Below are 27,711 nucleotides of genomic sequence, written 5' to 3'. Positions count from 1 at the left end.
TGGCGGGGACCCCCATTTCGCCCACGGGCCGCCCGGGCCAGGGGGCGTCGGGTGGGCTCTCCGACCGCGGGCGTGAGGGCAGGGGTCTGCGGAAGCGAACTGGGACGCCCCCAGGACCAGGCTCACGCGTCGGGGTCGGGAGCAGGGAGTTCCCCGGGGGCTGGAGACCCCACAGCTGAGTGCACTTGCCCCAGAACCTGGACCGAGACCTCGGGCCCCGCAGGGGCGCACCCCCACCGAACCTGCCCCAGGTGCAGCCAGGATCTTGGGGCGAGCCCTGCTCCTTGAGCCCGGAGGGAGCCAGGAGGAGCGCCGCGCCACTCCCCCGACACGCCTAACCGGCCGGCAGGGGCGCCTTTGGGGCCCGCCCCGCGCGCGGTGAGTTGTGCGAGTCCGGCCCGGGAGGAAGTTTGAGCAGAGACGCCGCCGGGGGGCTATCAAGCCCCTCCTGGAGCCAGCAGGAGCCGGGCCGCCCGCGGCTATTTGGGGCCCTTCGGCGGGCCGCGGTGTTTGGGGGTCAGTTCGGCCTCCTTTCTCTTGGCCTTTTCGGAGGCGGAGTTCACTATCCAAGTCCGCGGGTGTGAGCGCGCGCGCGTGTGTGAGTGTGTCGGGGGAGGCCAAGGGGAGCAATAAAAAACAAAGAGAGTCCGAGACCAGAAAAGACGCGGAGATTAAGAAGGAAGGAGGAGGGACGAGGGAGGAGGGAAAGGAGCGCGCCAGGGAGGCGCGGGAGCCGTGAGCGGGGACGGCGCGCAGCGCGAGCGGCGGGCGTTGGGCTGGCGGCTCTCGCGCTCCCGCTCCCGCTCCCGCCCGCACACAGCGGCGCGCTCATCCGCACACGCCTGCCCGCTCCCGGGCCGCCCCGGCGCGGGGCACAGAGGCGGGGACCCGGTGGACAGAGCGCGCCCCGCGCCCGCGCCTGCGCCCACCCCGCCGCCTTTGCGCTCCGCAGCGGCGCACCTCGCCCGGCGCCCCCGCCAGTCCTGCCGGAAGATGGTCAACGACCGGTGGAAGACCATGGGCGGCGCTGCCCAACTTGAGGACCGGCCGCGCGACAAGCCGCAGGTATGCGCGGGCGCTGGGACACTGGGCCTGGGCGGCTGGCCAGGCGGTGGCTGCTCGGGCCGGGGGGGCGGGCACCCAGTGCGGGGCCTGGAGTTTGGAGCGCACCCCTTCAAGGCTCCGGAGGCACGGACCGGGATGGGGACCCTCCTCTCCTCCTCCCCTAACCGAGGCTTGAACTCGAGGTTCGATGGGGGCGGCACCCCTGCAGGAGCCACACGCGCTGCGGGCCGGACCCTCTGTCCCCGCACCCCCAGCGACCCCCTGGTGCACGCGGGTGCAGAGGGAGTCGGGGACTTACAGTTCGCTGTGTGTCCACAGACAAATCAGCCCCCTTGCTGAGTCTCTGTTTCCTCACCTCTCCAATGAGCATCTTAGCCACCCACAAAATCTCCATTCTGGGCGCCACCCTGTGTCAGGCACCTGGTCCTGAACCTGACCCCCTGAATCTCCTCTGCATCCTTCCCTCTTTAGCCAGGGCCCTGCATACAGTAGGGGATCAATAAAGATTCATCTCCTGCAGGAACGCTGGGTGTTTTGATTTTCTGACTTTAAGACAAGGAAAGCAGGGCTCAGAGACGGTTGGCTCCTGCCTGAGGCCACGCAGCTCTGCTGGGATTTGAACCCTTGTCTGTGTGCTCCAGGGCTGGTTCATTCCTCCCTTCCTGCTGCCTCTTCAGGGGCAGTGGAGGTGGGGCTTGGAGGGTGCCCAGGGCTGTGCAGTGGAAGCGGGTGAGGGCAGAGCACTCAGGCTGGCCAGCAAGGAGGCTAGAGTCTGGAAGCCGAGGCGGAGGGGAGCCCCAGGGCTGCCCGGGGCTGGGCTGCCAAGGGACTGGGGCAGGCAGGCGAAAGGAGGAGGCAGCTCGCTCACCAAGGAGAGGAAGGAATAGGGCTGCCCATTTTAAATTTTAAATTTCTCCCAGACAGATGTCATTGGGGAAGGAACAGTTCGTGCTTGCAGCTGCAGGAGGGGGTGGCATGGGCAGCTCTTGGTGGTCCCTTCCCCTCAGGAGCTGCAACCTGCTCATTCTTCCTGGTGTGATACTGCTGTGGCACAAGGGCCCAGCCCTCTACGGTTTGCAAAGCCCCTTCCCATTCATCGGCACTACCTCACTTCTCCAAGCAGGCTGGGGGCCAGTGCGTCCCCACATCACAGACCAGGGATCAGAGAGGTTGGGAACATGCCCAAGTCACACGGCACGTTGGCAAGAGAGTGGAGATTCAAAGCCTGGTCTAACCACACACCTATCCCACTGCTTCTCATGGGCAGTCGGGCCCCTCTAAAGATCAGGTCTGCACCTAAGCCCCCTCCAAATAACAAGTTCCCTCCTGCTGAGATCTGACTTCTCCCCGTTAGCAAGAACTGTCTTAACTTCTAGACCTGTCCTCCAAGGCCATTCCTAGCCTGGCGCACTGTGCCTTCCCACTGGTCCCTTACAGGCAGTGACTGTTATTTGCCAACCCTGGGCCCCACACCACGCCGCCCCATTTCCAGATCTTTTCTGTGTCATCTTGTTTGCTTCCCCAGGCTTACACACACACACACACACACACACACCCCTCCACTCAGCGACACCCTACATATACTCAAAATCCAACTCGAATGCTGCCACCTCCTCCAGGGAGCCTTCCCTGATGCCCTGTGGCTGTGTCTCTAAGTTCTAGTAGTGTTCTAGCCTGTGCCACTCAGCTGCCTTGTTCTGGGCCCCTCCTGCATCAGGAGGTCCCTTTGCACACACCCTCTTCTGGATCCCATCTCTGGGTCTCTCCCCAGGCCCAGGCTCCATTCCTTCCAGGCAGCTCAGGTCAGGCATTGAGGGTGTTTGCTGAATCGAACTGCATGAAGCTTTGGCCAGGAAGAGCCTCAGGAGACAGCCAGCAGGCACTGGTCTGTCTCAAGGGGAGGTGCCTTCTGGGGAATGTGTTTGAAATGTGGCTTCAAGGCCTCTGGACCGGGCCCTGCCTTCCTCTGCTGCTCCCTGAGGGCACAGCTTTCCGCTGCCACCAGGCCACACAGCCCAGCTGTCTGCCCCTTGGCACTGGAGGCAGCTTGAAGGCTGTGGCTCCTGGAGCCTGGGCCAATAGCAAGTACCCGCCTCCCCTCCCCACCCCTTTGGTGACCCAGCATGTATACAGCCTGTTCCCTGTGCCAGCTCTGGGCTTGTTTGAAGTTTCAGACAAGAGGCAAGGCCTTTCCTGTGGCCACTGTCAGAAGAAAGAGAGAGCGCTGGCTGCCCTGGTTCCCTTGGGCCTGCCCTCCCCTGGGCCAGCCTTCTCTCCTCCTTTGCGGCCAGGTTCATCTCACCCACTGACATGCTGTGTGGCTCTGGGTAAGTGACTCCCCCTCACTGGGCCTGGGCTTCACCATCTGTAAAGTGGGACTAGCAATCTTCGCTTCCTCCTCATTTCACAAGGGCTGTTATGGGGGCCACGTGAAATACTGGTGTGTTTTGCAAACTGTAAAGCACTATATGCTCATGAGGGGGATGCCTATCGCAGCAGCCTGTCCCCTCCACAGGCTGGCTGTGTCCCGGTCTCCTCTCTCCCCACCAGGAAACGCCGTCTGAACATCTGGCTCCTACCAGAGGGGCCTGGCCGAGATTCTTTAACGGGGGATTTTCCTCTGGGAGCATAATGCCGATGGTGCACTCCAAGCACCAGTAGGTCACAGGCCACACCTCTCGTTTCTTAGTCACAGGCACCCTAGGAGCTTGGTGGCAGAGATGATGAACCCATTTGATAGACGAGGAAACTGAGACTAAGAGCTGGAGCTGGGACTCGAACCTGGGTCTTCTTGGACAGCAGACAAGGGCCTCTGTGGGAAGTTGGAGGGAAGAGAGGCTGGCCGCCCTTTCTTGGTTCAGCCCACGCAGCCCGAGTTAGGGCTCCAGTGTCCAGGCTGTGTGGTTCTCAGGGCACCGAAACACCTGCTGTGAGTGGGTATAGCCTAGGTCCAGAGGTCCTGAAGGATCTTTGTCCAAACGTAGCCATTTCTGGGGACGCTGTGGGCCCCATCTATCTCAGCCTTATCCAGCCTCAGCTCCTCTTTGCCGGGCGACCTTGGATGAGTTGCCATCTCGGACTTTGTTAGCGCATCCTCCCTCTCCCTGCAGATTGGACTTTGCTAGCGCGCCCTCCCTCTCCCTGCAGATTGGACTTTGCTAGCGCGCCCTCCCTCTCCCTGCAGATTGGACTTTGTTAGCGCGCCCTCCCTCTCCCTGCAGAAGGAAGAGCCTCTCACACCCTTGGGGCAGAGTGAAACGATATTTGCCAGGAGTTTGGAGTTTGTCAGATGAAAGGCTCTAGAAATAGCAATGATTCTTCTGGTCTTGGAGCGTGGGGCAGGAAGTCACCCTGCAACCATCTCCACGTCAGAGGGGCTTGTTTCTCCCAAGCCACCCTACAGGGAGGTCAACTTCCAACCCATCCCAGGCAAGATCTCTTGATGCTTTCAACATTTGTAAGAACATTTCAGAAAGAAAGAAAGAAAAATATCTTTGGGAAGTTCTTCCTGATATCTAACCTAAATCCCCACTGCATTAAATTTACTCAGTGACTATTGAGGGAGGCCCCACCTCATGCTAGGAGGTATAGTCTGGTGGATACGGTCTGTGCCTCAGGGAGCTTAGAGTCTCTTGGGGTGAACAAGCTCACAGGTCAGAGGCGATTACAAACCGTCATGGGTGCTAGAAAGAAGACCTATGCGTCTTTCTTCTTGTCCCCTGGGGTTTGGGTTGAGGTCACTGTGCTAGGCTTGGGGTTTCCCGAGCCCCTCCTTCTGAGCTCACTGTTTAGCCGGGGTGTGGTGTGGCTGAGGAGGCAGAATGGACGGGAGCAGGTGACTGGCCAGATGTTGAGTGAGGGAGGGAGGCCTGGGGAGGTGCCAGCTTTGTGGGGGCAGCAGGTGGGGTTGTTGCCATCCCTGAGTGAGAAGTAGGAGGGCTCAGGTTTGGGGTGGAGAGATGCTGGTTTGGGCTTCAGTGGGCTTGAGGCCCCGGTGGGCCCTCTGGAAAGGCCAGAGCTGTATGCTGGGGGGATGGCAGGCAAGACCCTTATAGGAAACATCTGGAGAACCCCTATCCATGATTCAGAGCAAATGCTCCCAGGGAGTGAGACAGCTGGAGGGCTTGGATCCTCCAGGAGGGGCAGAGGCTGGGAGCTCTGTGGGGCGCTCTTGTCCCCTTGGACACCTTCAGCCCCTCCTGTGCCCCTCCCTGTGGCCTGAGGCTCCAGATGGCCCTAGCAGGGTTCTTCTGAAGGGTCACCAGCGGGATGGTGGTTCCCGCTCAGATCTCACAGAACAAGCCTGCAGACCCCCTTCCTAAGTCTTTGGGACCCCAGAATGGTGAGCAGAACCACCAGCCCTTCACCCCCCAGGGGTGTCTCCGGGACCCTCCCTCTGCCAGGGCCAGGGGCTCAGAGTTCAGCCCTTACTGGGAGCCGAGTGCCCAGCCATGTGCCAGCCGGGAGCGGAGTGGGCTCCTGGGAGACAGGCGGAATTTCCCCAAGGCTCTGGCCTGAGGCAAGGCCCAGTCCTCTCAACCCACAGAGCCCATAAGCCCCCGCCCAGGCTCTGTGCAAGCCTCTACTGGATCCAGAGTGCACAGGACCCCGCCACCTCCAACTTTCCATCTCCCAATGCAAAGCCCCAGGTTGTGTTTTTGTCATGCAGAACAGCTGCCTACCTTGGGCTGGGTGCTCTTAGGCGATGGGGGTGGGTGGCAGGAGGGGCGCTTACCTGGGTCTAACCTGGCCTGGTCGCCCCTGGAGGGAGATTTTCGTCATCTTACTTTCATCTGTGGAGTGTGGTCCCAGTCTCCCCAGGGCACTCCTGCCAGCCAGCTCCCTTAGGAGGTGAGGAGGAAGGGAGGTGTGCCAGCTTAGCAGAGCGCCTTGGCATCAAATCCCTTCCTCCTGAGCTCCCCCCGACCCCGCTTCCTCAGAACCCCCAAGGCTGGGGCCTCAGGGAAGGTAGCCTGGACAGAGGTCACCCTATAACTGAGGCACCCCCGGGGGCTGCCTGCCGCCCTCCTGGCACGAGCCTTATCCTCCTTTTGGCCAAGGCTTCTTACGCAACCATGAACCCTGGGTGGTCACTGGGGGTCACTCGAGGAGCCAAGCTGGGTCCCTCCAGCTGGAAGCTCATGCAGGTGGTCAGTGGCAGAAGTGGGCTTTGAACCCGAGGCTCCCGGCTCAGGCCCCGGTCTCTCTCCTGCCCACCTGCCCGGGATGCCCTGTTTTGGGAGCTGGGGGCTCTCTCCATTCCGCGGCCCCCAGGAGTGCACCCCGCTTGGCCACTCCAGGACGGATGAATCAGTTCCAGCCTCAGGCACGCCAGTTGGGCTGCTCAGCGCCCAGAGCCCCCCTTATTATCTCGGGCAGATTTCTTCGCAAGGCACGTAAACGGCAGCCCATAAAAGCGAACAGTACTTCATCTTTAAGGTGATCTCTGAAGACTAATTCTCCTCTGCTGAGTGCCCTGTTTCATCTCCAAGCTCTGCTGTTCCCTGCCTCTAGGGGACCCCCTGCGGCTTCCTCGAGCCCCTCCCCATTTTGGTGCCCTCTGCCTTCCCACCAGGGAGGGACTTGGGTGGGAGGAGGGTGCAAGATAGGGCAGGGGTATGGGAGTCGCAGAGGGAAGACGGCTGACCTCTCTGCCATGCCAGCCCCAGCCTCGCCAGCCAGCAGACCTTAATGCTACATAGTCTGGTGATGCAGCCCTGAGCTGCTCGGGGCAAGGTGTCTCCCAACGGGCTCCAGAAGTGTGCATGACAGGGACTTAGCTGCTGACACAGAGCTTTGTCTATCACACCCAGCCATACTTTAGGCAGAGGAAGGAAATCAAAGAACAGCCCAGTTATCGGCCCTGGCACAGAGGCCATTCCGGAGTGCCCCAGTCCTGGGTCCAGGTGGTGGCTCCAGTGCACCTCCCCCATGTGACTTTGGATGAGAGTCTTGTTCTCTGAGCCTCAGTTTTCCAATCTGCGTAGTGAATTCAACCATAGCCTCAACTGCATGGGGTTACTTGGAGAATTCAGTGATGGGAACATGGTCCACGCCCAAGGAAAGGCAGTGATGGTGCAGCGCCCACCTGTCTGTAAGCTGCTGACCTGCAGGTGGCTGGGGGCTGGGGATGGCCTGAAGCTTGCCCATTCTGTGCCAGGCTATCAGAGATGGGCACAGGGTCAGAGGCAGCCCTGCCTCGGGGCCCAGGGCCCAGCCAGGATCATGAGCCTCTGCCCTGCCAAGTCAGGTAGGTCTCAGGAATGCCTTCACCCCTTCCCTATGCCAGCTCCCTCCTTCTGTCCATCTGCCTGTCCACCCAGCAGCGGCCATCGGGGCTGCTCTGTGCCAGGTGTTGAGCAGGTCCCTACCTGTGGAGGGGCTCACAGTCCAGGGCAAGTTTCCTGAACTTGGGATTCACTGGTCCCTGAATCCTCAGAAGCTGTGCCCACAGCTTTCACAAGACACCCCGAAAGAGTTAGACAAACTCAAGAATCACAGTCTATGCACCAGGCATGGTGGCTCGCGCCTGTAATCTCAGCACTTTGGGAGGTCAAGGTGTGAGGATTGCTTGAGCCCAGGTGTTTGAGGCCAGCCTGGGCAAAGTAAGGAGTCCCTATCACTACAAAAATTAAAAAAAAAAAAAAAAAAAAAAATTAGCTGGGCATGATGGTGCATAGTCCCAGCTACTCAAGAGGCTGAGATGGGAAGGTTGCTTGAGCCAAGGATTTGAGGCTGCAGTGAGCTAGGATTGTGCCCTTGCACTGCAGCCTGGGCGACAGAGTGAGTCCTTGTCTCAAAAAAAAGAATCCCGCCAGGCGCGGTGGCTCACGCCTGTAATCCCAGCACTTTGGGAGGCCGAGGTCGGTGGATCACGAGGTCAGGAGATCGAGACCATCCTGGCTAACACGGTGAAACCCCGTCTCTACTAAAAATGCCAAAAATTAGCCGGGCGTGGTGGCAGGCGCCTGTATTCCCAGCTACTCGGGAGGCTGAGGCAGGAGAATGGCGTGAACCCGGGGGGCGGAGCTTGCAGTGAGCTGACATCGCGCCACTGCCCTCCAGCCCGAGTGACAGAGCAAGACTCCATCTCCAAAAAAAGAATCCCAGTAATCCAAGTTCATAGAACAGGAACTCCCCAAGAGCAGGAGCTGGAACTGACTGGTCCCCTGATAACTCCTCAGGATTGGCCCAGAGTCTGGTCATGGGGAGATCTAGTGAATGTGGAATAGATGATTGAATGAATGAGTGAGTAAATGAAGTTGAAGGCCACAACAATCTGTCTTGTAAGCACCCTCACGGGGGGAACACAGAGGAAGAGCCCCTCCAAGCTGGGGGGAGTGGAGTGGACACAGTCAAGGAAGGCTTCCTGGAGGAAGTGACAGCTAGCTGAGCCCTGAAAGAAGAGAATACATTAGGCCAGTGGAAGAGGAGGAGGGGAAGCGGATGCTCCTGGCCAGCCAAGGGAGCAGTTTGTGCAGAGCTGGTGCAGGAGAACTGTGCATTCAGGTCTGGCTGGAGTAAATTGTCTTGATGCGTGGAGCCTGGAATGGACGTAGCCCCCAAGGGGACCAGGCAGGCGTGGAGCACTGAGTCCTGGCAGCTGCGTGACAACAGGGACAGGCCAAGGAACTCTCTTCTGCACCCCGACAACAAAGCAGATCCCTTTCCTGGGGGTCTGCATGTCCAGGCGCCTGTCCCCTCCACCCTGTCCTCTTTGGGTGCCAAGTAGGTCACTCGGCAGGTCCTTGTAGAATTTGAAATTACAAAAATGATTCTTTCCTCTACCTCATCTTCTAGGTAGTAAGATACAATGATGTAAGAGGCATCTATCTCTGTCCAGTGTATCACTAAGAAAGCAAGCCAACTGTCAATTACAATTGTAAGATGTCCCCCCACGTTGGAGATGCTAAAACGTGAAAAAAAGAGAAGGTGCATCCCAGCATTGACGACACACAGAAATAACACTTTGGGTGGAAAAAAGATGTCCTCCAGATGCTGTGTGCACATTGATCATGGGATACTAAAAGCCACTAATATGTATTGCGCGAGCACAACGTGCCAGGCACGGCTCCAAGCGCTTTAATATACGAAGTCATTTAAAGACAAGTCTCAAATTCAGAAAGTTGAAAATGTGGGGAAAGTGTGTCTGAGAGTTGAGGAAATTCAATCACAGGAGGGGCCTGGCCTGGGGAGGAAGGCAGGAGGCTTGGGGCCTAATCCCAGTTCTGCTTTTGTTTGCTGTGTGACTCTGGGAGAGTCCCTTGCCCTCTCTGGGCCTCAGTTTTCCCTTGTGTGTAATGCTCAGGGGCCATGAGCAAGTCTGCCCAGTGAATCTGGGCCTCCGAGAGCGTGTGCAGCCACCCTCTGGTACCTCCGTTCACCACAAGCTGTTCCTCGGCCCTGGCTTCTGGCCAATACAGTTTTTTTTCTTTTTTTATCGCACCTGCCCTTCGTTCCCATTTTGTTTGTTTGTTTGTTTTTGAGAGAGAGTCTAGCTCTGTCTCCAGGCTGGAGTTCAGTGGCACGATCTCAGCTCACTGTAACCTCCGCCTCCCAGGTTCAAGGGATTCTTGTGCCTCAGCCTCCCAAGTAGCTGGGACTACAGGCATGTGCCACCATGCCCAGCTAATTTTTGTATTTTTAGTAGAGACGGGGTTTCACCTTGTTGGCCAGGATAGTCTCGATCTCCTGATCTCGTGACCTGCCCGCCTCGGCCTCCCAAGTGTTGGCCTTACAGGCGTGAGCCACCTCGCCCGGCCCCGTTCCCGGTTTTGAGATATGGCTTGTTCTGGAGTGACAGCCACCTGTTGCCTCGGCACCCCTCCTCCTTGGAAGGCAGCAGGCCTCTTCTCCAGGGTGGCCTTAGGGCTACCTGGCCCAGCAGGTTGGCATTTGCCCTGCCAGGGGCCTGCTCTCTGAAGAGGTAGAGGAAGGAGAGAGGACGGGGTGGGGTGCGGGGAGGAGGTGCCTGGGAGCCCCCATGTGCCCTGGGGACTAAAGGACAGTGGGACAGAACACGAGATGTGGCTGCCGCTGTTGGAAGGGACCTTCCGTGATGGGTGCCCACTACCCCAGGGCACTCGTTCCAGAGACAGCACGAGACCATCTCTAGCATCGCTGCTGTTGCATCACAGCTGTCTCTGACCCGTGTATAGAGAGGTGGGTGTCTCTATATCGCCTATTTTACAGGCGAGGAAACTGAGGCTCAGAGAGGTGAGGCCCCTCGCCCAAGGTCACACTGTGGGAAATGCAGCTTGGAGGCCTGAGCCCTGACCCGCCTGGCTGCAGAGGTGGGATCTCCACCTCCAGCCCTTACTGGGTGGTATGGGCTCCACGGGGGCCACACGGCCGCACACACAGGTGACCATGGGTCCTTGGGCTGTCACCGTGCAGGGCATGGGGGGGTGGGGGCAGGCGGCAGGGGCAGCGAGAAGGAAGGCTTGGCGTTCTGCTTGTGTCTTTGTGTCTTTCTGCCTCAGTTTCTATTTCCCATCCTCTCCGTCTCCGTCTCCCTGCGTCTCCCTGCATCTCCCTGCATCTCCCTGCGTCTCCCTGCGTCTCCCTGCGTCTCCCTGCGTCTCCCTCCGTCTCCCTGCGTCTCCCTGCATCTCCCTGTGTCTCCTTGCATCTCCCCGTGTCTCCCTGTGCCTCCTTGTGTCTCCCTGCATCTCCCTGTCTCCCACTACGTCTCCACTTTCCTTCTGGGGCTCTGTCTCTCTTCACTTTCTCCCTGAGGCGCTCGCTGTGTCCCTCTCACTGCATCTGTGCGTGTCCCTGTCTCTCTGTCTCCCCTTGGACTGTCTCTCAGTGCCTGTCTCATCTCAGTCTCTCTGTGCCACGCCCTCGCCCAGCCCCCAAGAAGGGGCTCCTCTGACCCCAGATATGCCTCTAATGCTGGCCCCTTCTCTCTCCTGTTTGTCTGTCTGTCTGTGTCTGCGTCCTGGGCGGGCCTGCAGCGGCCTAGCTGTGGTTACATGCTGTGCACCGTGCTGCTGGCCCTGGCTGTGCTGCTGGCCATGGCTGTCACCGGTGCCGTGCTGTTCCTGAACCACACCCACACGCCAGGCACGGCACCCCCGCCTGTCGTCAGCACTGGGGCTGCCGGTGCCAACAGCGCCCTGGTCACTGTGGAGAGGGCAGACAGCTCCCGCCTGAGCATCCTCATCGACCCGCGCTGCCCCGACCTCGCCGACAGCTTCGCACGCCTGGAGAGCGCCCAGGCCTCGGTGCTGGAGGCGCTGACCGAGCACCAGGCCCAGCCACGGCTGGTGGGCGACCAGGAGCAGGAGTTGCTGGACACGCTGGCCGACCAACTGCCGCGGCTGCTGACCCGGGCCTCGGAGCTGCAGACGGAGTGCATGGGGCTACGGAAGGGGCATGGCACGCTGGGCCAGGGCCTCAGCGCCCTGCAGAGCGAGCAGGGCCGCCTCATCCAGGTAGGGCTGGGGTCTGCGTCTTGGGGTCTTGCTGGAGGCAAGGGGTCGGTGCCGCCACGTGCCAGGCGCCTGATGTCCATAGCCTCACTTAATCCCCAAGTGCCCCAGACAAGGGGCTACTGCTGTTCCCATCTACAGACAAGCCCATGAAACTCAGGGAGGTGCAGTCACTCATCCAGGGCCGCACAGCTACTGGGAGCCAGGATTCAAACTCAGTTTCTCTCCCGGTGACCCTGGGTAACTGTACAGCACCCCACGGCATTTGGCACTCCATGAAATCCAGGGCTCGAGGGCTTACCTAGTGCTCCAAGATGCAGGCGAGGCAGGGCATTGCGCCCCCATCAGGGGCAAATCGAGGCTCAGAGAGGGGATGTGACTTGCTAAAGATCACGTGACTGGTCAGTGCGACCCCATCAGAGAGAGCCGCACCCCATCTCTCCACGACCCTCCTAGTTCACTACCATGCAATGCCCGCAGCTTCCCAGGGACAGAGATACCAGTCCAGGCAACCCAGCCAGACCTCTAGCCACCTCCACCCTCCCCACCCCTGCCCCCAGCCAAGCCAGGCTCCAGCCAGCTCCAGGTGGGTCTGGGTGAAGACTCTCCAACTTCGGCTCTGAGACCACACTGGAAGCACCACCCACAAGAAGTTCCGCCTTTATAGGATGAGGGACGTGGGATCATCTCATCTGCCTCCACCCTTTTCCAGGACAGAAAATGGTGGCCCAGAAACGGGTGGTGATTTTTCCTGGGTGCCGTGGCCAGGTCAGACCTGGAATCCAGTCCCCTTGGAGCCCCGCCCAGCCCCGGCCCTGTGCCACATCCTCCCGGTGACTCAGATCCCTGGAGGCTAGGAGCTAAGCCCCTGCCCCCATGGGCGCCCCATCCCCTTCCGCCCCACCCCCCAGCAGCCACTGGGAGAACCAGGCATTTGGTCACTCAGCACTCATGAGCAATGGGCCCCTTCCCTGCCTCTGAAGGCGGCAGCTGGAGAAATTACAGTCCTCATCACCCTGTCTGGGTGACTGACGGGAAGGTGGCTTCCCCTTCCCGGGGTAGAGGGATGTTTAAACTGCCTTCCGGCTGCCCCTCGCCCGCGGCTGCAACTTCCCCAGGCCTCATCAGCAAGGCTGGGGGCTAGGAGTACCTCCTGACTTTCTGGCTGACCTGGGACCCCCACCTCACTCCAAATCGCTCAGCCCCTGGTCAGCTCAGGCCCAGTTCATGAAGGCCTGCCCTTAGAGCTGGGGTGGGGGATTTAGAAGGAGGGACTCCAGAGTCCTGCCCTCCCCATAGCCTGCGCAGAAGTACAGAGTGTTCCCGCAAGACTAACAGCCTTTCTGGGCCCAGGAGCGCCGGCTCACCTGACATATTTACTTCCCCAAAAATGTTTGATTTCACTCATTCCTCACAGACTGGATGATTCAAGAGACAGTGTGTCTTTATGTTTCATTCAGAGGCAGCGAGCCGTGCTCTTAACTCCTCCCTTCCAAGCTTCCCAGACCCTCAGTCGATCAGACGTGGGTTTCTCAAAGCTGTGCCTGCAGGCACCTTGGGTTGGAATCGCCAGAGGTGTTTGTTAAAAGGCAGCTTCCTGGCCGGGTGCAGTGGCTCATGCCATAATCCCAGCACTTTGGGAAGCCGAGGCGGGCAGATCACTTGGAATCAGGAGTTCAAAACCAGCCTGGCCAACATGGTGAAACCCCGTCTCGACTAAAAATACAAAAATTAGCCGGGCGGGCGCCTGTAATCCCAGCTACTCAGGAGGCTGAGGCAGGAAAATCGCTCAAACCCGGAAGGCAGAGGTTGCAGTGAGTCAAGGTCATGCCACTGCACTCCAGCCTGGGCAACCGAGCGAGACTCTGTCTCAAAAAAAGGAAAAGGCAAGTTCCTGGGCCTCATCCCCAATCCCCTGCAGATCCCCGGACGGGGGTGATTCTCACGTATAGTCCCTGAGGCCTGCTGGTCATGGCTGAGCTGAGCCGTTCTGCCCAGAGGGTCTGAGTCCACAGAGCTTAGATCCAGTCTAGGCCCCATCTGTGCCAGCTGTGGGATGCTGGGCAGGTTGCAGCCCCTCTCTGGGCTGGTTCTTCTGACCCATGACATGTACATAACACAGTCTATGCTGAGGGGATATTGGAGGGCCTGGCTACAGGGCTTTGCTGGCTCTGTCACGTGGGGGATACTCACCGTCTGCACCATCAACATCTCCTTATTATTATAGTAGAAATTGTTTGTGAGCTGAAATTTAAACCTGTAGGGAACCACCATGCCACTATTGAAAACTCCCTTTTATTTATTTTTTTTCTTTTCTTTCTTTCTTTTTTTTTTTTCCCTGAGGCGGTCTTACTCTGTCACCCATGCCAGAGAGTAGTGGCACGATCACAGCTTATTACAATCTCCACCTCCTGGGCTCAAGCAATCCTCCCACCTCAGCCTTCTAAATAGCAGGCACTACCAGTGTGCACCACCATGTTTAGCTAAGTTTTTTGATTTAAAAAAAATTTTTGTAGAGAGGTCTTGCTGTGGTGCTCAGGCTGGTCTCAAGCTCCTGGCCTCAAGCAATCCACCCACCTTGGCCTCCCCACGTGCTGATATTACTGTGTTGGGCCAAAAATCCCTTTTCTGATAGGAGTGATAGGCCTATACCATGTGCTGGGCTCTGTGTTGACAGGCACTTTGCAGCCCAATAGTCCCAGGAGGTTGGTACATTTGTTATCCCATTTTATTTTATTTTAATTCATTTATTTATTTTTTTGAGACATGGTTGTATTGCTCTGTCACCCAACTGGAGTGCAGTGGTTCGATCTCGGCTCACTGCAACCTCTGCCTCCCGGGTTCAAGCAATTCTCCTGCCTCTGCCTCCTGAGTAGCTGGGACTATAGGCACGCACCACCACACCCAGCTAATTTTTTTGTATTTTTAGTAGAGACAGAGTTTCATCATGTTGGCCAGGCTGGTCTCAAACTCCTGACCTTAGGTGATCCACCCGACTTGGCCTCCCAAAGTGGTAGGATTACAGGCGTGAGTCACCGCGCCCGGCCTTGTTATCCCATCCTATGGAGAGGCAGACTGAGGCTCTGAGTGGCAGGTGCCTGTGCAAGCTTGCTCACACAGCTAAGCAGTGCTGGGGACAGCAGGTCTGATGCCACTACCTCTAAGCGCTGCCCAGCCCTCCCCTGATGCGCCTGTGCAGCTCGGCGAGCAGAGAGACTTACTTCGCCATTGATTTGGGGCATGTTTATATGTACATTTTCAACTTTAATCATCTGCTGGTTTAAACGGAGGTCTTCCCTGCCCGTTAGCAGGAGGGAGGAGGCCGTGCCTGAGTTTTTTGAGTGTGTTGTGGCTGTGTTGACTCAGATAAATGGGCAGCACCGGTGTGATTTAACCAAGTGATCTTCGCCGCACACACATCGCAGGGCAGCCCCCACCTGCTGTCTTCCCTCCCGCCCCGGTTTGGGGGTGCTCCCTCTGTTCCTCTGTGGGGCATGGAGCTCGTCTACAGGACGCTGCCGTGACACCCAAACGCTCTGCCTGCTCATCTCTGCTCCTCTCTCCCCCCACCTCAGCCTTCACTGAATCACCTGCTCAGCCGAGGGGAAACTGACAGGGAAACTAAAAGCTTTGCAGGGCCCTTGCCTCTGGATGAGCCAAGAATCATATTTTGTAAACTGCCGGCACTGTATATTTCTATTTTCCTTCCGCGAATGGGCTATTATCTGACAAGTGACAGGTTCGGTGTGTAAAGATCTGGCCAACTCCACGCTCGCTGGCTGGCCAGCTGTAGCTTGCTCGCCACCCCCTCACCCTCCACGTGGTCCTGCAGCCTCCTGCAGCCCAGGGTGAGGGCAACAGACCTCAGACCCTTCAGGCAGCCAACACAGGCGGAGGTGCTGGGGGACAGCATCGCGCTTGCCAAACTCCAACCCCAGGGCTGTGATGGAGGGAGGGTGGGAGTAAAGGAAACAATGGCTGAGCTCCCCAGCCCAGGCTCTCCTGAATCCCTCCACTCAGAGAAACAAGGCTCATTATCCTGGGTTACAAGGCAGTGGAGACATGGAGAGATTCAGACACTGTTCCAGGGTCACGCAGCTAGTGAATGGGGGAGGGATTGGAGTAAAAACACAAGACAGTCAACACCAGGACCTGGGTCCAAACCACCACCCCGTCCCCATCCCGACCCTGGTCTCCTACACAAGAACACAGCCCCAGGCCCCTTTCCTGCCAGCCAGCCCTGGGGAAGTGGCCTGAGTCCTGGTCCCTGCCCCCAGTGCCATCCTTCACTCTCAGGGATCTCTCTTTCGGGGCCTCAGTTTCTCCATTTGTCACAAGAGATGACAACCTTAAGTCCTCCCTCTTAGCAGCGTGGTGGGGGACCCAGTGAGGTCATGGACATCAGAGAGCCACAGAAACTCAGAGTGATGTTTGCATGGGGAGTGGGGGTGGGATGGGGACGACTTGTTGGTCCAGAAGCCCCGTGGCCTCCCCAGCCTCAGGGCACCCCTCTGTCAAGTCCAGATCAATCACTCCTGCCTCAGCAGCCTTGCTTGGGATCGGAAGAGGCAGCAGTGGGGATGTCTGGTAGCCTGGAAGGTGCTGTGGGAACTTGGTGTGCTGAGTACCCGGCCGGTCCTTGCCGCTGTGTTGGGCACCTCCCTTGTGTTGTCACTGGTCCCCATAGCAGTTCGGCCAGACCAGGGGAGAGGAGGTGTGGTGAGGACACTCACCTCTGGTCATATAACTGGCAAGTGGACGCGCTGGGCTGAAGCTGGATTTGCCCAACGCCAGGCGCTGTCTCCCCGCACGGCATGGCCTTCTCCAGTTTCCTCTTCCCTGGGCTGAACACGCAGAGATGGCTGAAGAAGACAGCCTGGGGCAGCAGAGGTGGCAGATCCCTGCTGGAGCTCCCTTCCCCTCCCACCTGCTCCCCGGCCCTCCCAGCCCTCGAGGCCCCAGAGCACAGTTTCCATCATAACCCACTGGCCCCTCAGACCACCTTGGACAGGGACCCAGGGGGCAGGGCAGGGCGGGGGCTACCATTGAGCCAGGAGCCCACCTCTGCCTCAGGAGAGGGCCCACTCCACCCACCCCCCAACAGAGCCCCTGCCCCCTCGGCTCACCCCATGTGTCTGCAGCTTCTCTCTGAGAGCCAGGGCCACATGGCTCACCTGGTGAACTCCGTCGGCGACGTCCTGGATGCCCTACAGAGGGACCGGGGGCTGGGCCGGCCCCGCGCCAAGGCTGACCTTCAGAGAGCGCCTGCCCGGGGAGCCCAGCCCCGGGGCTGTGCCACTGGTGAGTGGGGCAGGGGCTGCCTTCCTCCGGTGACTTGGGTCCCAGCTGTAGGGAGTGGGGAAGCTGGGGTGAGGGTTCCCAGCCACGAGACTTCCAGGGCCCGACCCTGCTTCCATGTGGCCTGTGCTGAAGCCCCCTTGGTCCATGCTCTAGATGAGGAAAGTAAGGCCCAGAGAGGGTGATTTTCTCACCCGGCCTCAGCAGGGAGTGGCAGAGCCAAGGTCGGACTCCAAGGCCGGTGCTCTCTCAGCCCCATGGGACCCCACGTGCGTTATCGATGGACAGACAGTGTAGGCGAGGGGGCTGGGCAGGAACGCACTGGGGACCGCAGCCACCCTGACGGCCTTGCCTGCCTCAGGCTCCCGGCCCCGAGACTGTCTGGACGTCCTCCTAAGCGGACAGCAGGACGATGGCGTCTACTCTGTCTTTCCCACGCACTACCCGGCTGGCTTCCAGGTCTACTGTGACATGCGCACGGACGGCGGCGGCTGGACGGTGAGTGTCCCAGGCCGAGTGGGCGGCAGGACAAGCACCGGGGACCGCGAGGCTGTGTACGTGAACCTGGGCGTTCTGAGCAGCCTCCCACCCAGCCCTCCACCGTGGACCTGTGGACTGGCCCCGTCCCGGTGCCCTGTGGCCTGGCCTGACCCCACCCCTACAGAAGAGGGGAACAGGGGACTCTGAGCTGACCCTGGGGGACCCACTCTGGAGTGGACATTAGGCAGGAGCCACCTTGGGCTCCCTGAGATCCCCAGCCGTGGCTCTTCCAGTGGGGGTTTCTAGGCCAGTTGGGATTTGGGCCTAGGAGGACACGTGGCAACAGAAACCTGTTGCTAACGTGGGTTCCAGGGCTGTTGTGTGCGGGCGCCTGACTTTTTGAACTACCCAATACATGGCGCGTGTGCAGAAGAGAAAGGAGGAGTGTGGCTGCTGGGAGCAGAGACCCCCCGCGGCTACAGGCTGACAGGAGCTGTCTGATTCCTGTGCCTCCTGGTTCCTGCTTGGGTGGGAAACAGGAGGGAGATGTCCCAACTGCCAGTCACAGGGCAGGGGCGGGACCACACGAGATGCTGGGAGAATGGTGCATGAGACTGGGACTGGGAAGCCCCTGTCCCAGTCCTCCTGAGGAATTTACAGGCCGGGGGGCGCTGGGTGGAAGAAGTCACCGTAGCAGAGATGAGGGTCAAGCTTCCTGGAGAAGGGGGCATTTCTCATGAGCCATTAAAGCGGGGAGGATTTCTGAGTGCGGGCAAGAAGGAGAAGGTGTTCCAGGAGGAGGAGGCAACCTAACGCGGCTCCCAAGGCACATTTGGGGAGCAGGGCCCGAGAGATTCGTGGTACGTGAGGAGATGAGGCTGGAGTGGTCCAGCCCCAGGCTGCAGGGTTGGGATACACACTCGGGAGCTACTGGGGGTGTTGAAGAGAGAAGATGGGATGGAGACTGTGCTTCAGGAGAGGTGACTTGGCAATGTGCATCCTTGGGCAGTGGGGAGAGGGACAGGGAGGAGGTGTTATGAGCGTTCAGTCCTCAGGTCTCTGATGGGGCCCTGACAGCAGATGTCAGAGAGGCGGGGAGTCTGGAGGTTCTGCGCTCTGGCTCTGTCATCCACAGACCACCCCAGGCATGGCTCTGAGTCCTGCTGTGTGACCTGGGGCAACTTACCTTGGTTCTCTGAGCCCCCATTTCCTCGGCTGTGAAATGGGGATGCCTGCCCACATCCTTAGAGCTCTTAACTGCAAGCACAAGAAAGTGGGGCGCTCGGCTGAGAAGGAGTGTGCTGGAGAGAGACTGAGAGGCCAGAGATGCCAGTCAGGGCTGCTCAGCCAGGAACAGAGACCCCAGACCAGGCCAGGGGGTGGCCCGGTGAGAACCTCACTGCGCCAGGGCTGTTGTCGCTGAGTGCGGGACGCATCTTGCCCAGGATCTTGGTGTTGACTATTTTTGGTGTATTGATGTCTAGACCCACAAACATCTGGGGAAGGAGCTTAACATCAGACAAAACAAGTGACCGAGAAACAAGAGAGAGGGAAGCCTCTTGGCGGGGAGTTTTTGGGGGAGGCAGAGTGTAGGCGGCCTGGGTCAGTGTTGAAAGGGGTCAGCCGTCCTCAGCAGAGGCAGGACGTGGGGAGGCCCGCACAGGCGGGCGGTGGAGGGACGAGTCCGCCAGCAAGGCAGAGCCTGCTGTGTTAGGAGCCAGCGTGAGAACAGACGAGAATCCCCCCAAGACCCCAAAGACAGACACATCTCTAAACCTGTCTGCAAGCTCCAGAGGAGAGCTTTTAAATGGACTGGAGCTGCGTCTGGGGGATAAGAGCTCTTTTGTTTTCCTAACGCTGAGAACGTCTGAGTTATGGCATTTGCTTCTGGGAACCCCTTGGCAGGTGGAACAGTGAGAAGGCACCAGCCGAACCCAGAAATCAGAGTTCAGGGTCAGGACAGGCTTAATGAAAGATCAGGACGCTGGCGCGGGCCATGCGTCTTCCACTCCGGTGGACGGGAAGTCAATCAGGATTTGGGCTGGGAGGCGGGTCATTCCGACAGCCTCGGCTTCAGGGGCGATTAGAGGGGAGTCGATGGGGAACTCCCCCCCAGCCCTGGCGCTCAGACACCCGGTTCCGGGGGCTCTGGGAGAGAGGCCATTCTCATCTGAGAAGTGCTTGCATGGCCAGTGAGCGTTGATATCCATTTGGGCCTCCATCAGAAGAAATCTTTTCCCAGGAACCTCTTGACATCTATCAGGATCACCCCCATGCCACACGGAATCTCTCAGAAACTCAATTTTTGTTTGGGAAGGAGCTGGCTGCCGCCTCTCCAGCCCCAGATACCATCCATCCTCATTAGACTCCCTGTCCACACTGGCAGGCCTTGAGCGCAACGCCACCTGATCCTTCCTGGAGGACAGGGCACCTGGAGCTGTGCCCCAAGACCCTGGGGCTGGACACTCTCACCAGAGCCTGCTTCCTGGAGAGACCTGCGTGGCGAGGGTGGAACTCAGCAGCCCTGTCCCCAGGGCCACTTTACAGTTCATGCACTCCTGCCCGCCTCCCCCAGCATCATGCCCTCTTGGCCCCCTCCCCCAGCATCATGCCAGCGCCCTTCAATCCCTGGAGGCAGGCAGGGCAGCCTCAGAGAAGGCCAGGGATGTGCCCAAGGTCACCCAGCAGCCTCCAGGCCTTCCACAGTGGCACACACTTATTCTTGTGTTCAAACACTGAGCGCCCAAAGCAAGCCAGGGCCAGGAAGGTCAGCAGCGGCTAGACAGGTCAGCAAGCTCCCGGCCCGGCGGACAGAAGGACAAGGAAGCCGACTTGTGCCAGGAATGGGGAGCCCCGGGGCTCAGAGGAGAGACACCTATTCCAGTCTGGGGGATGGGAGGAGTGAGAGGCAGGGAGACGGTGTGGCTTGTTTGGGGGCCATGGTAGCTCAGTGCTACTGGCCTATCTGGTTTAAGGAGGTTTGGGTCCAGGACAAGGCAGGGGAGGCGACAGGGGCTGGGTCATGCAGGTGATCCTCAGACCCCATCATCACCCCATCACAGGTCCAGCCCTTCGGTGGCAGGAGTCCCAGGGGCAGGGACCACACCCTCCTGTGGCCACGTTAGCTCAGGGTCGGCACCACACCCGCACACCCTTGGCACTCTCTAAATGCTTGCCAGATGATGGCTGTTGGCACCCTTTGGCTGCGTAGCTTTACCTCTGTAAGTCTTGCTTTTCTCATCTGTAAAATGGGTACCATATAGAGCTGCTCTGCAGATGTGGGCCAAGTCAGACCCCTTCACGGGTTGCTCACCTGTGAGGAGTGAGCAGGGAGAGGGGCTGGGAGGGAGTCAGTGTTGAGCCCCGGAGGTTCCCTGTGAACACAGGATCTGGCTCTGCCTTGTAGCATCTTGTAATCAAGGGGAGGCGGAGTCGTAAAAAGAAAGGCCAGTTTTTCTTATTCAGAAGGTGCCGAGTGGGATGAAGCCAGCCATTGCCAGCCCCACCCCCCACCCCCAGCGCCCCTGGCTGTGTGAGATGTGAGGGTCATATCCCTTCTTGGAGGGCCCCTTGCTCATCTGTCCAGTGGGGTGACCCTCTTGCCTGCCTTGCAGGGCCTGGGGAATGGGGTGGCTGTGCCCAGAATCTGCTGCAGGTGGGCGGAAGGAGGGCCTCAGCGCCTGAACTCCCCGCCCCCACCCAGGCTCCCTGTCCTGCTACACAGTCTTGTCCCCACCGCAATCTGCCGGGGGCAGCGCTGTCCCCTAGGCCTGATTGCCAAGCCCTCATCATTGCATAGTCACTGGCCGGAATCACACACCCTGGGTCCAGATCAACATGTCCTTCAGCAGGGACTTGGAGTGGCCACGATAGGACCCTATACCCGCCTGCTCCGATCCCAGGCACAGCCAACGTCTCCCAACACCACGGTGCCAAGTGGCCCAAACCCTATTCTATGTGGCCCTGTATTCCGCCAGGTGCTTCCTGTGTGCGAGGTCAGCCAGTACACATCTGCCTGTAATTGGTTCCCCTGGAACGGACCCCCCACTTCCCCCGACCTGAGCTCTCCAGGCAGGGAGGAAAATCCTGCCCTCGCATGGACGGCATCAAAGGAGCCCAGCAGCAGGCTCAGGCTTGGGGAGGGATGAGAAGCTCCCGGGACCTCCCCAGGTGCCAGCCTGGACCCCTTGGCTGGGGAGGCTGAGCAGCAGGACCTCGGGGTCCAGTAGATGAGATGTTAGCTCCTTTCTACTTGGGCTGCAGCTGTGGCCAGCCCTTCTTGTCCCAGAGGCAGTGGTGGCAGGGGATCTGCTGTGACATTGATGGGCCACCGTGTCCCCACGCTGCTGCCTGGCCCACGCCCTGCCTGGGGAATGGGTCCTCAGCACACACACACATTCATAATGGCGAGGTGACCGGTGACTGGTGACAACACCCTCACGTTTCCTTGGTTCATCGTGCAGAGCAAGCATGCCTCTGTTGGGAGCAGTTTGGATCTTTCAAACTTTTAACGGAAATAGGACAATGCACGTGCAGGGCCCAGCCCCGCGCCCGATGTGGCTCAGCACCCAAGAAACGGCAGCTTGGCAGTGCTGTGCCAAGAGCCGGCAGGCACCGACTGCCAAGCCTGGGAATGACGGCAGGGTGCCAAGCCCGGGGGTACCATTTTCAGTCAAAAACAAGGAGTGGGTCCGATTTCCTTCTGGGCTCAGCAGCTGGCTCTGAAGGGAGGGTGGTGATGTTGGTTAGACCTACTGTGTGCCATCCAGTTAGGCATTGACTTCGTTACGTCTTCCCCACCGGCTCTGCGGGGGCTTAGGCAGAGAGAAACAGGCTTAGAAAGGTTCCGCGACCTGTCCGAGGTCATGTGGCCTGTGAGAGGCAGAGTCAGGATTTGAACTCAGCTCTGCCTTGTTCCGGACTGAGCCCAGAGGCTTCCCTGGGGGCACTGCCCAGAGGTGTCCAGAAAGTTGTTAAGGAAAAGCCAGACTCCTGGGAACGCCGCAGAGCCGCCCCAGGGCTGCCTGTGAAGGGCTGCCGTAGTGCACACATCCAAGTTCTTTGTTCTTTAAAAACATGAATCCTCCTCTGCCAGGACCCCTCTGCCCTCCTCTGAGAATCACCTGATCAGAAAGCTGGCGAGGCTGGTGGAGGCCACAGCTCCACAACCAACGCAGTCCTGTCTGTAACTGGTTTCTGCATCAGTTTCATCACAGTCTAGGAAAAACTGCAGTTGCTGCTTCCAGGGGGCCGTTCTAAGGCATCGGAGACCCTCTCTCCCAATCTCATAGGGTTTGGACCCACTCATCCCCCATTCCTTGGGTTTCAGCTCCTCTGACCAGCTGGCAAGGCCCTGCTTAATGTGCCGTTCAGCCAGGCATCTCCTCCTCCAGGGAGCCCTCCCAGATAACCACCTCCAACTGCCCCAGGAGAGGGACTCACTCCTTCTCAGGGTTCCCAGCAAGCTCTGTTGAATGCTGTGCACCAGCGCATTTAATTCTCATCAAAACTTTGTGGGTTGAGGCGTTTATAATCCCAGCTTTACAGATGAGGAAACTGAGGCCTGGGGTTTGGAGGAATGTACCAGGGTGGGAGCTGCTCGCCCTGTGGCTGCTGGCTTGTGCGTCTGTCTCTCATGGGGCTGTGAGCTTTGAGGGCCAAGGTCATCCCTGTGAGCCCAAGCACACATGGGGTGCTGTGCAGGAGCCCTTATTCTGCAGGGGAGAAGCCACGTATCCTGTTGGCTGGAGTCTGGGTAGAACTCAGGTCTCCTGGGTGCCAGCCCAGGGAGCTCCCTGGGAGTGAGCGTTCACTGTTATCCCCACTCCTCTGGCCATCTCAGCCCTGCACACCCAGGTTGCCCACTCCTCTAAGCCTCAGTCTTCTCATCTGCTTAATGGGAGCACCAGCCCTCCCTCCAGGGCTGTGGCAGGGAGGGCCAGGCCGTGATCATCCTCTAAGGCATTGGCCGGGTGCTGGGGTGACCACAGAGCCCAGCTTGGTGCTCAGGACGCCAGCTGCATGTTCTGGGCATGGTGGCAGAGCAGTAGCTGGTTGGTCAGGGTCTGTTTGCAGAGGCAGCCCTGGGCAGGATGCAACCTGCAGAGCGTGAGGCTGTAGCAGCCCAGAGGCGTCTCTGCCTCCTTTGGTCCCCGGGCCCTGTCTGACAACACAGGGCCGTCGGTGGCTGCTGCTGTCTTCCTTCCTCTGCGTCCAGAGCTGTCACTCCTTCCTTTGAACCCGCCCAACACCATCTGCAGGACCATGTGGGCCCAGCTCTCCCTTGGCAGAGCCCTTCTAAGTGGCACCTTCCAAGATGCACCGGGTGGCGGGCTTCTGAGAATCCGCACCAAGAAAACACTCTCTGTCTGTCTTCCCACTCGTGGCATCCGCCCAAGAGGCCGCGGCCGCAGTGAGTGTTTCTACTCAATCGTTTTCCAGCCAGGACCCAAGAAAGATGCCCCCGGAGCTGGACCAATTCATATTTTGGCCTGACAGTGAATCAGTAATTTTTGTTTCTCTGTCTTTTGCTCCCTGCCTCCATTTTGTTTTGTTTTGTTTCAAGACAGGGTCTCCCTCTGTCGCCCGGGCTGGAGTGCAGTGGCGCGGTCTCGACTCACTGCAACCTCTGCCCCCCGGGTTCAAGCGATTCTCCTGCCTCAGCCTCCCGAGTAGCTGGGACTACAGTCAGCCCGCCACCACACCCAGCTAATTTTTGTATTTTTAGTAGAGTTGGGGTTTCGTCATGTTAGCCAGACTGGTCTCGAACTCCTGACCTCAAGTGATCTGCCCGCCTCAGCCTCCCAAAGTGCTGGGATTACAGGCGTGGGCCACCGTGCCCAGACTCCCCGCCCCTTTTTGCCGAGTGGGGATTCATGTTTGGTGGGTGGGGCGGAAAGAAGGGGAAGTGGACGCCTGGATCCTTTCCTCACTTCCTCCCTCTGTCCTCCCATCCCACTGGTCCTCGTTCTGTAATTAAAGCCCTCTGTGCTTGGCCACATCCAGGCGTCCGACGTCACCAAGGTCCAGCGTCGCTGAAGCTGTTTGCCAGAAATATAAAGTCACAGCTGCAGTTCATCGTGGGCTCAGAGTCAGACTAAACATTCTCCCACATGGGGGAAGCTTGGAGAACCCACCTGGTGATCTGGACTGTGCTTGGCACTTGCACTAGTCAGGCCACGTTGGGCTGTCATTGGCTCGAGGTTGGGGCAGGGTTTCCAAGCCTGAGATCCTAGCACAGGGCCCGGCACAGGCGGTCACTCGGGATTTGAACCAAGAAATCAGGACAGCCCACGGCAAAGGCTGTCAGCGGTTCCCAAACTGTGGCATTACTCTGTGGGCCACCGGCAAAATCAAGTGAATCGGTTTGATCAACATTATTTTCCCAGTCAAATAGAGTGGAGTACTACACGATAGAAAATATCAGTGCACTAAGGCCAGGTGCGGTGGCTCACGCCTATAATCCCAGCACTTTGGGAGGCTGAGGCAGGTGGATCACGAGGTCAGGAGTTCCAGACCATCCTGGCCAAGATGGTGAAACCCCGTCTGTACTAAAAATACAAAAAAATTAGCCAGGCGTGGTGGCAGGCGCCTGTAATCCCAGCTGCTCCGGAGGCTGAGGCGGAGAATTGCTTGAACCTGGGAGGCGGTGGTTGCAGTGAGCTGAGATTGTGCCACTGCACCCCAGCCTGGATGACAGAGTGAGACTCTATGTCAAAAAAAAAAAAAAAAAGAAAAGAAAAGAAAAAAGAAAATATCAGTGCATGTCCTTCTGCATTAAGCTAAGTCTGGAGTCTGGATGCGTGTGCCAGTGTGGTGACGTCGGCTGCATCTCCCTGGGACATGGTCAGTCTGCAGGTCACTTCTCCAAGGCCAGACCACGGTGTGTCTTGGTGTCTCGAGAGGGGGTCCGCAGTCCATCACTGCACACGGTAAAGTGCCCACGTTGGCTGACACCTGCTGCAGTTAATTTTTTATTTTTTTGAGACAGAGTCTCACTTTCGTCACCCAGGTTAGAGTGCAGTGGTGGGATCTCAGCTCACTGCAACCTCCGCCTCTCGGGATCAAGTGATTCTCCTGCCTCAGCCTTCTGAGTTGCTGGGATTACAGGTGCCCACCACCATGCCTGGCTAATTTTTGTATTTTCAATAGAGATGGGGTTTCGCCATGTTGGCCAGGCTGGTCTCGAACTCCGACCTCAGGTGATCTGCCAGCCTCGGCCTCCCAAAGTGCTGGGATTACAGGTGTGGGCCACCGCTCCCGGCTAATTGCTGCTGTTTCTTTTTCTTTTTTTTCTTTTTTTTTTTTTTGAGACGGAGTCTCGCTCTGTCGCCCAGAGCTGGAGTGCAGTGGCCGGATCTCAGCTCACTACAAGCTCCGCCTCCTGGGTTCACGCCATTCTCCCGCCTCAGCCTCCGAGTAGCTGGGACTACAGGCGCCCGCCACCGCGCCCGGCTAGTTTTTTGTATTTTTAGTAGAGACGGGGTTTCACCGTGTTAGCCAGGAGGGTCTCGATCTCCTGACCTCGTGATCCGCCCGCCTCGGCCTCCCAAAGTGCTGGGATTACAGGCTTGAGCCACCGCGCCCGGCCAACTGCTGCTGTTTCTAAGTGGGTGTTGATTTGGGATCCATGGACAGGAGTGCCAGCCATGTGTGATTTTAGTGTCCTTTCTTGGGCAGAGGCAAAGGCAGGGGGCCAGGTGTGCTCACCCCAATTGATTGGCACCAAGGAGGAGCCCCGGGGGGATGGTGGGGTCACTGTAATTGACACCCAGACTGGGAGGGCAGTGGGAAAGAAGGGGCCGAGAACTGTGGGTGCAGGGACCAGCTCTTGGCACCAGAGGCCTGGGTAGGGGGGCACACTCAAGGCTGCAGCCACCCTGGTCATTGGACCTGCCACCAAGCGTGAGTGTGGACATAGTGTCAGGTGCCAGCAGCAAGGGTAGGTCCAGATGGTCATGGGACTAAAGGCACAAGATGTAGTCGGACTCTGCTTTCTGCTGCTCACGGCCGCCTGGCCTCTGGCCAGGGTCCGAGCTTCGGCCCTGTAAGGGTGGGGCGCCTGGGCTTGGGGAGGGACAAGGGCATGCAGAGAGCACGCAGTCCCCACGCTGAGTCTCGACTGCCCATCATCCCATCAGCCAGGACACAGGGGCAGGAACAGCCCCTCCGGCCACATCCTGAAGAGTCAGGGCAGGGCTGGGGTCTGGCGAGTTCCGTAAGTGGCAGCATTGGTTCCAGGCATCCCGGGGTGGGAGTGAGTGCTGGAGGCAGAGCCTGGGGGATCCTCTCGGAGGCTGTCCTCTCTGGGGTACCAGAGCTTCCTGTTCTCATTCTGGATGGTCCCTCTGAGCCTTCTGGAAGAGGCACAGCCGGGCACCTGTACATCAGCCCACCCGCCCCTGGTTGGGCATGTCCACAGGCTGCTGGGGTCTCCCCACCACCCCTACTGTGGCCTACTTCCCTGCATTTCCTGCCCTGCCCAGCAGGCAGACACAGGGCCCAGGACCCTGCCCCTCCTCCAGGGCCACCCTGCTGGCCAGACCTGCTCTCTCCCCCTCCTCCAAGTCTGTCCTGCCTCTCACTGGGTTGGGGTCCCCTGAGCACGGTGTCTCCTGTGTTCCTTTGCCCTAAGGTCCCTGAGGGCAGAACCGTGACCTTGTACCTGCTGACTTGGCTTCTGCAGCTGGTGCCTGGCAGGAGATGCTCAGTGGAACATCTGTGTGAATGAGAGGCTGGGACAGACCCCTCGGGAGGGCTGGGGGAGAGTGGAGGCCGGAGTCCGGGAGAGGCGCAGTGGAGGCAGGAGCCCTCGCCCAGGCCTGGGCCTTGGTGCTGTTACTCTCCATCCAGCTGGCACTTGCTGAACACCTATGTGCCAGGCCTGAGCTTATTCTCAGTGGATGGTCGTAGCCTGGGAGGAAGGTGTGGCTATGATCTCTGCTTTACAGATGTGGGTGCTGGGGCCCGGAGAGGTGGGGGTACTTGCCAGGGCTCTCTAAGGCAAAGCTGGGGCCCTGGAACCCAGATACACAACCCCTGCCTTCAGGAACTCCTTTATGGAACAGAGCACTGAGTATGCCCAGGTCCCCAATCCCTAGGGCAGAGGCCCAACCGACGGCCAATACCAGCCAGGCATCCCAGGGGGCTTCGGGCCTGCTGGTCCCTCTAGCTCCCCTCCTCCTTCAGAAACAGGCTCCCGCTGCCCGTTGCCTTCTCAGGGGAGAGCCTGAGCTTCTGCCAGGATTAGGCCTTTGAAAAGGTGCGTGCTCAGGGTCCCAATATGCAGCCGTCAATACGGCTCTCCACTGCTCCTCAGATCTCCCCAAGCCTGATCGAATTTCCTTCTGCCCCAAGCCGGTCACTCCTGAGGACTTTCAGATTTCAGAGCTGGGCCAGGTTTGAGGCAGCAAAGCACGAAAAAGGAGGTGTC

The 27,711-nt window shown here is 58.9% G+C and overlaps 1 protein-coding gene across 2 annotated transcripts in view; it reads left to right on the top strand.

The window, feature by feature from the left end:
* The first annotated feature begins 570 nt into the window (after nucleotides 1-570).
* The window catches only part of FIBCD1 (fibrinogen C domain containing 1), a 39,079-nt gene continuing 11,938 nt past the window's right edge, over nucleotides 571-27,711 (top strand). Inside the window, exons 1-6 of one of the 2 annotated variants that reach the window (XM_033190242.1) lie at nucleotides 571-598; nucleotides 953-1,065; nucleotides 10,258-10,281; nucleotides 11,025-11,504; nucleotides 16,643-16,802; nucleotides 17,161-17,297. In XM_033190242.1, coding sequence (XP_033046133.1) covers nucleotides 994-1,065; nucleotides 10,258-10,281; nucleotides 11,025-11,504; nucleotides 16,643-16,802; nucleotides 17,161-17,297 — 873 coding nt within the window. In that variant the 5' untranslated portion in view covers nucleotides 571-598; nucleotides 953-993. Of the gene's footprint in view, nucleotides 599-952; nucleotides 1,066-10,257; nucleotides 10,282-11,024; nucleotides 11,505-16,642; nucleotides 16,803-17,160; nucleotides 17,298-27,711 lie in introns of those variants that run through there. The other variant, XM_033190251.1, reaches the window with a different exon arrangement.

Source organism: Trachypithecus francoisi, unplaced genomic scaffold (genome assembly GCF_009764315.1).
Source record: "Trachypithecus francoisi isolate TF-2019V2 unplaced genomic scaffold, Tfra_2.0 Contig01585, whole genome shotgun sequence".
Taxonomy (NCBI): Eukaryota; Metazoa; Chordata; class Mammalia; order Primates; family Cercopithecidae; genus Trachypithecus; species Trachypithecus francoisi.
The sequence above is the reverse complement of the archived record's forward strand: the minus strand, read 5'-3'. Positions and strand labels throughout refer to the sequence as shown.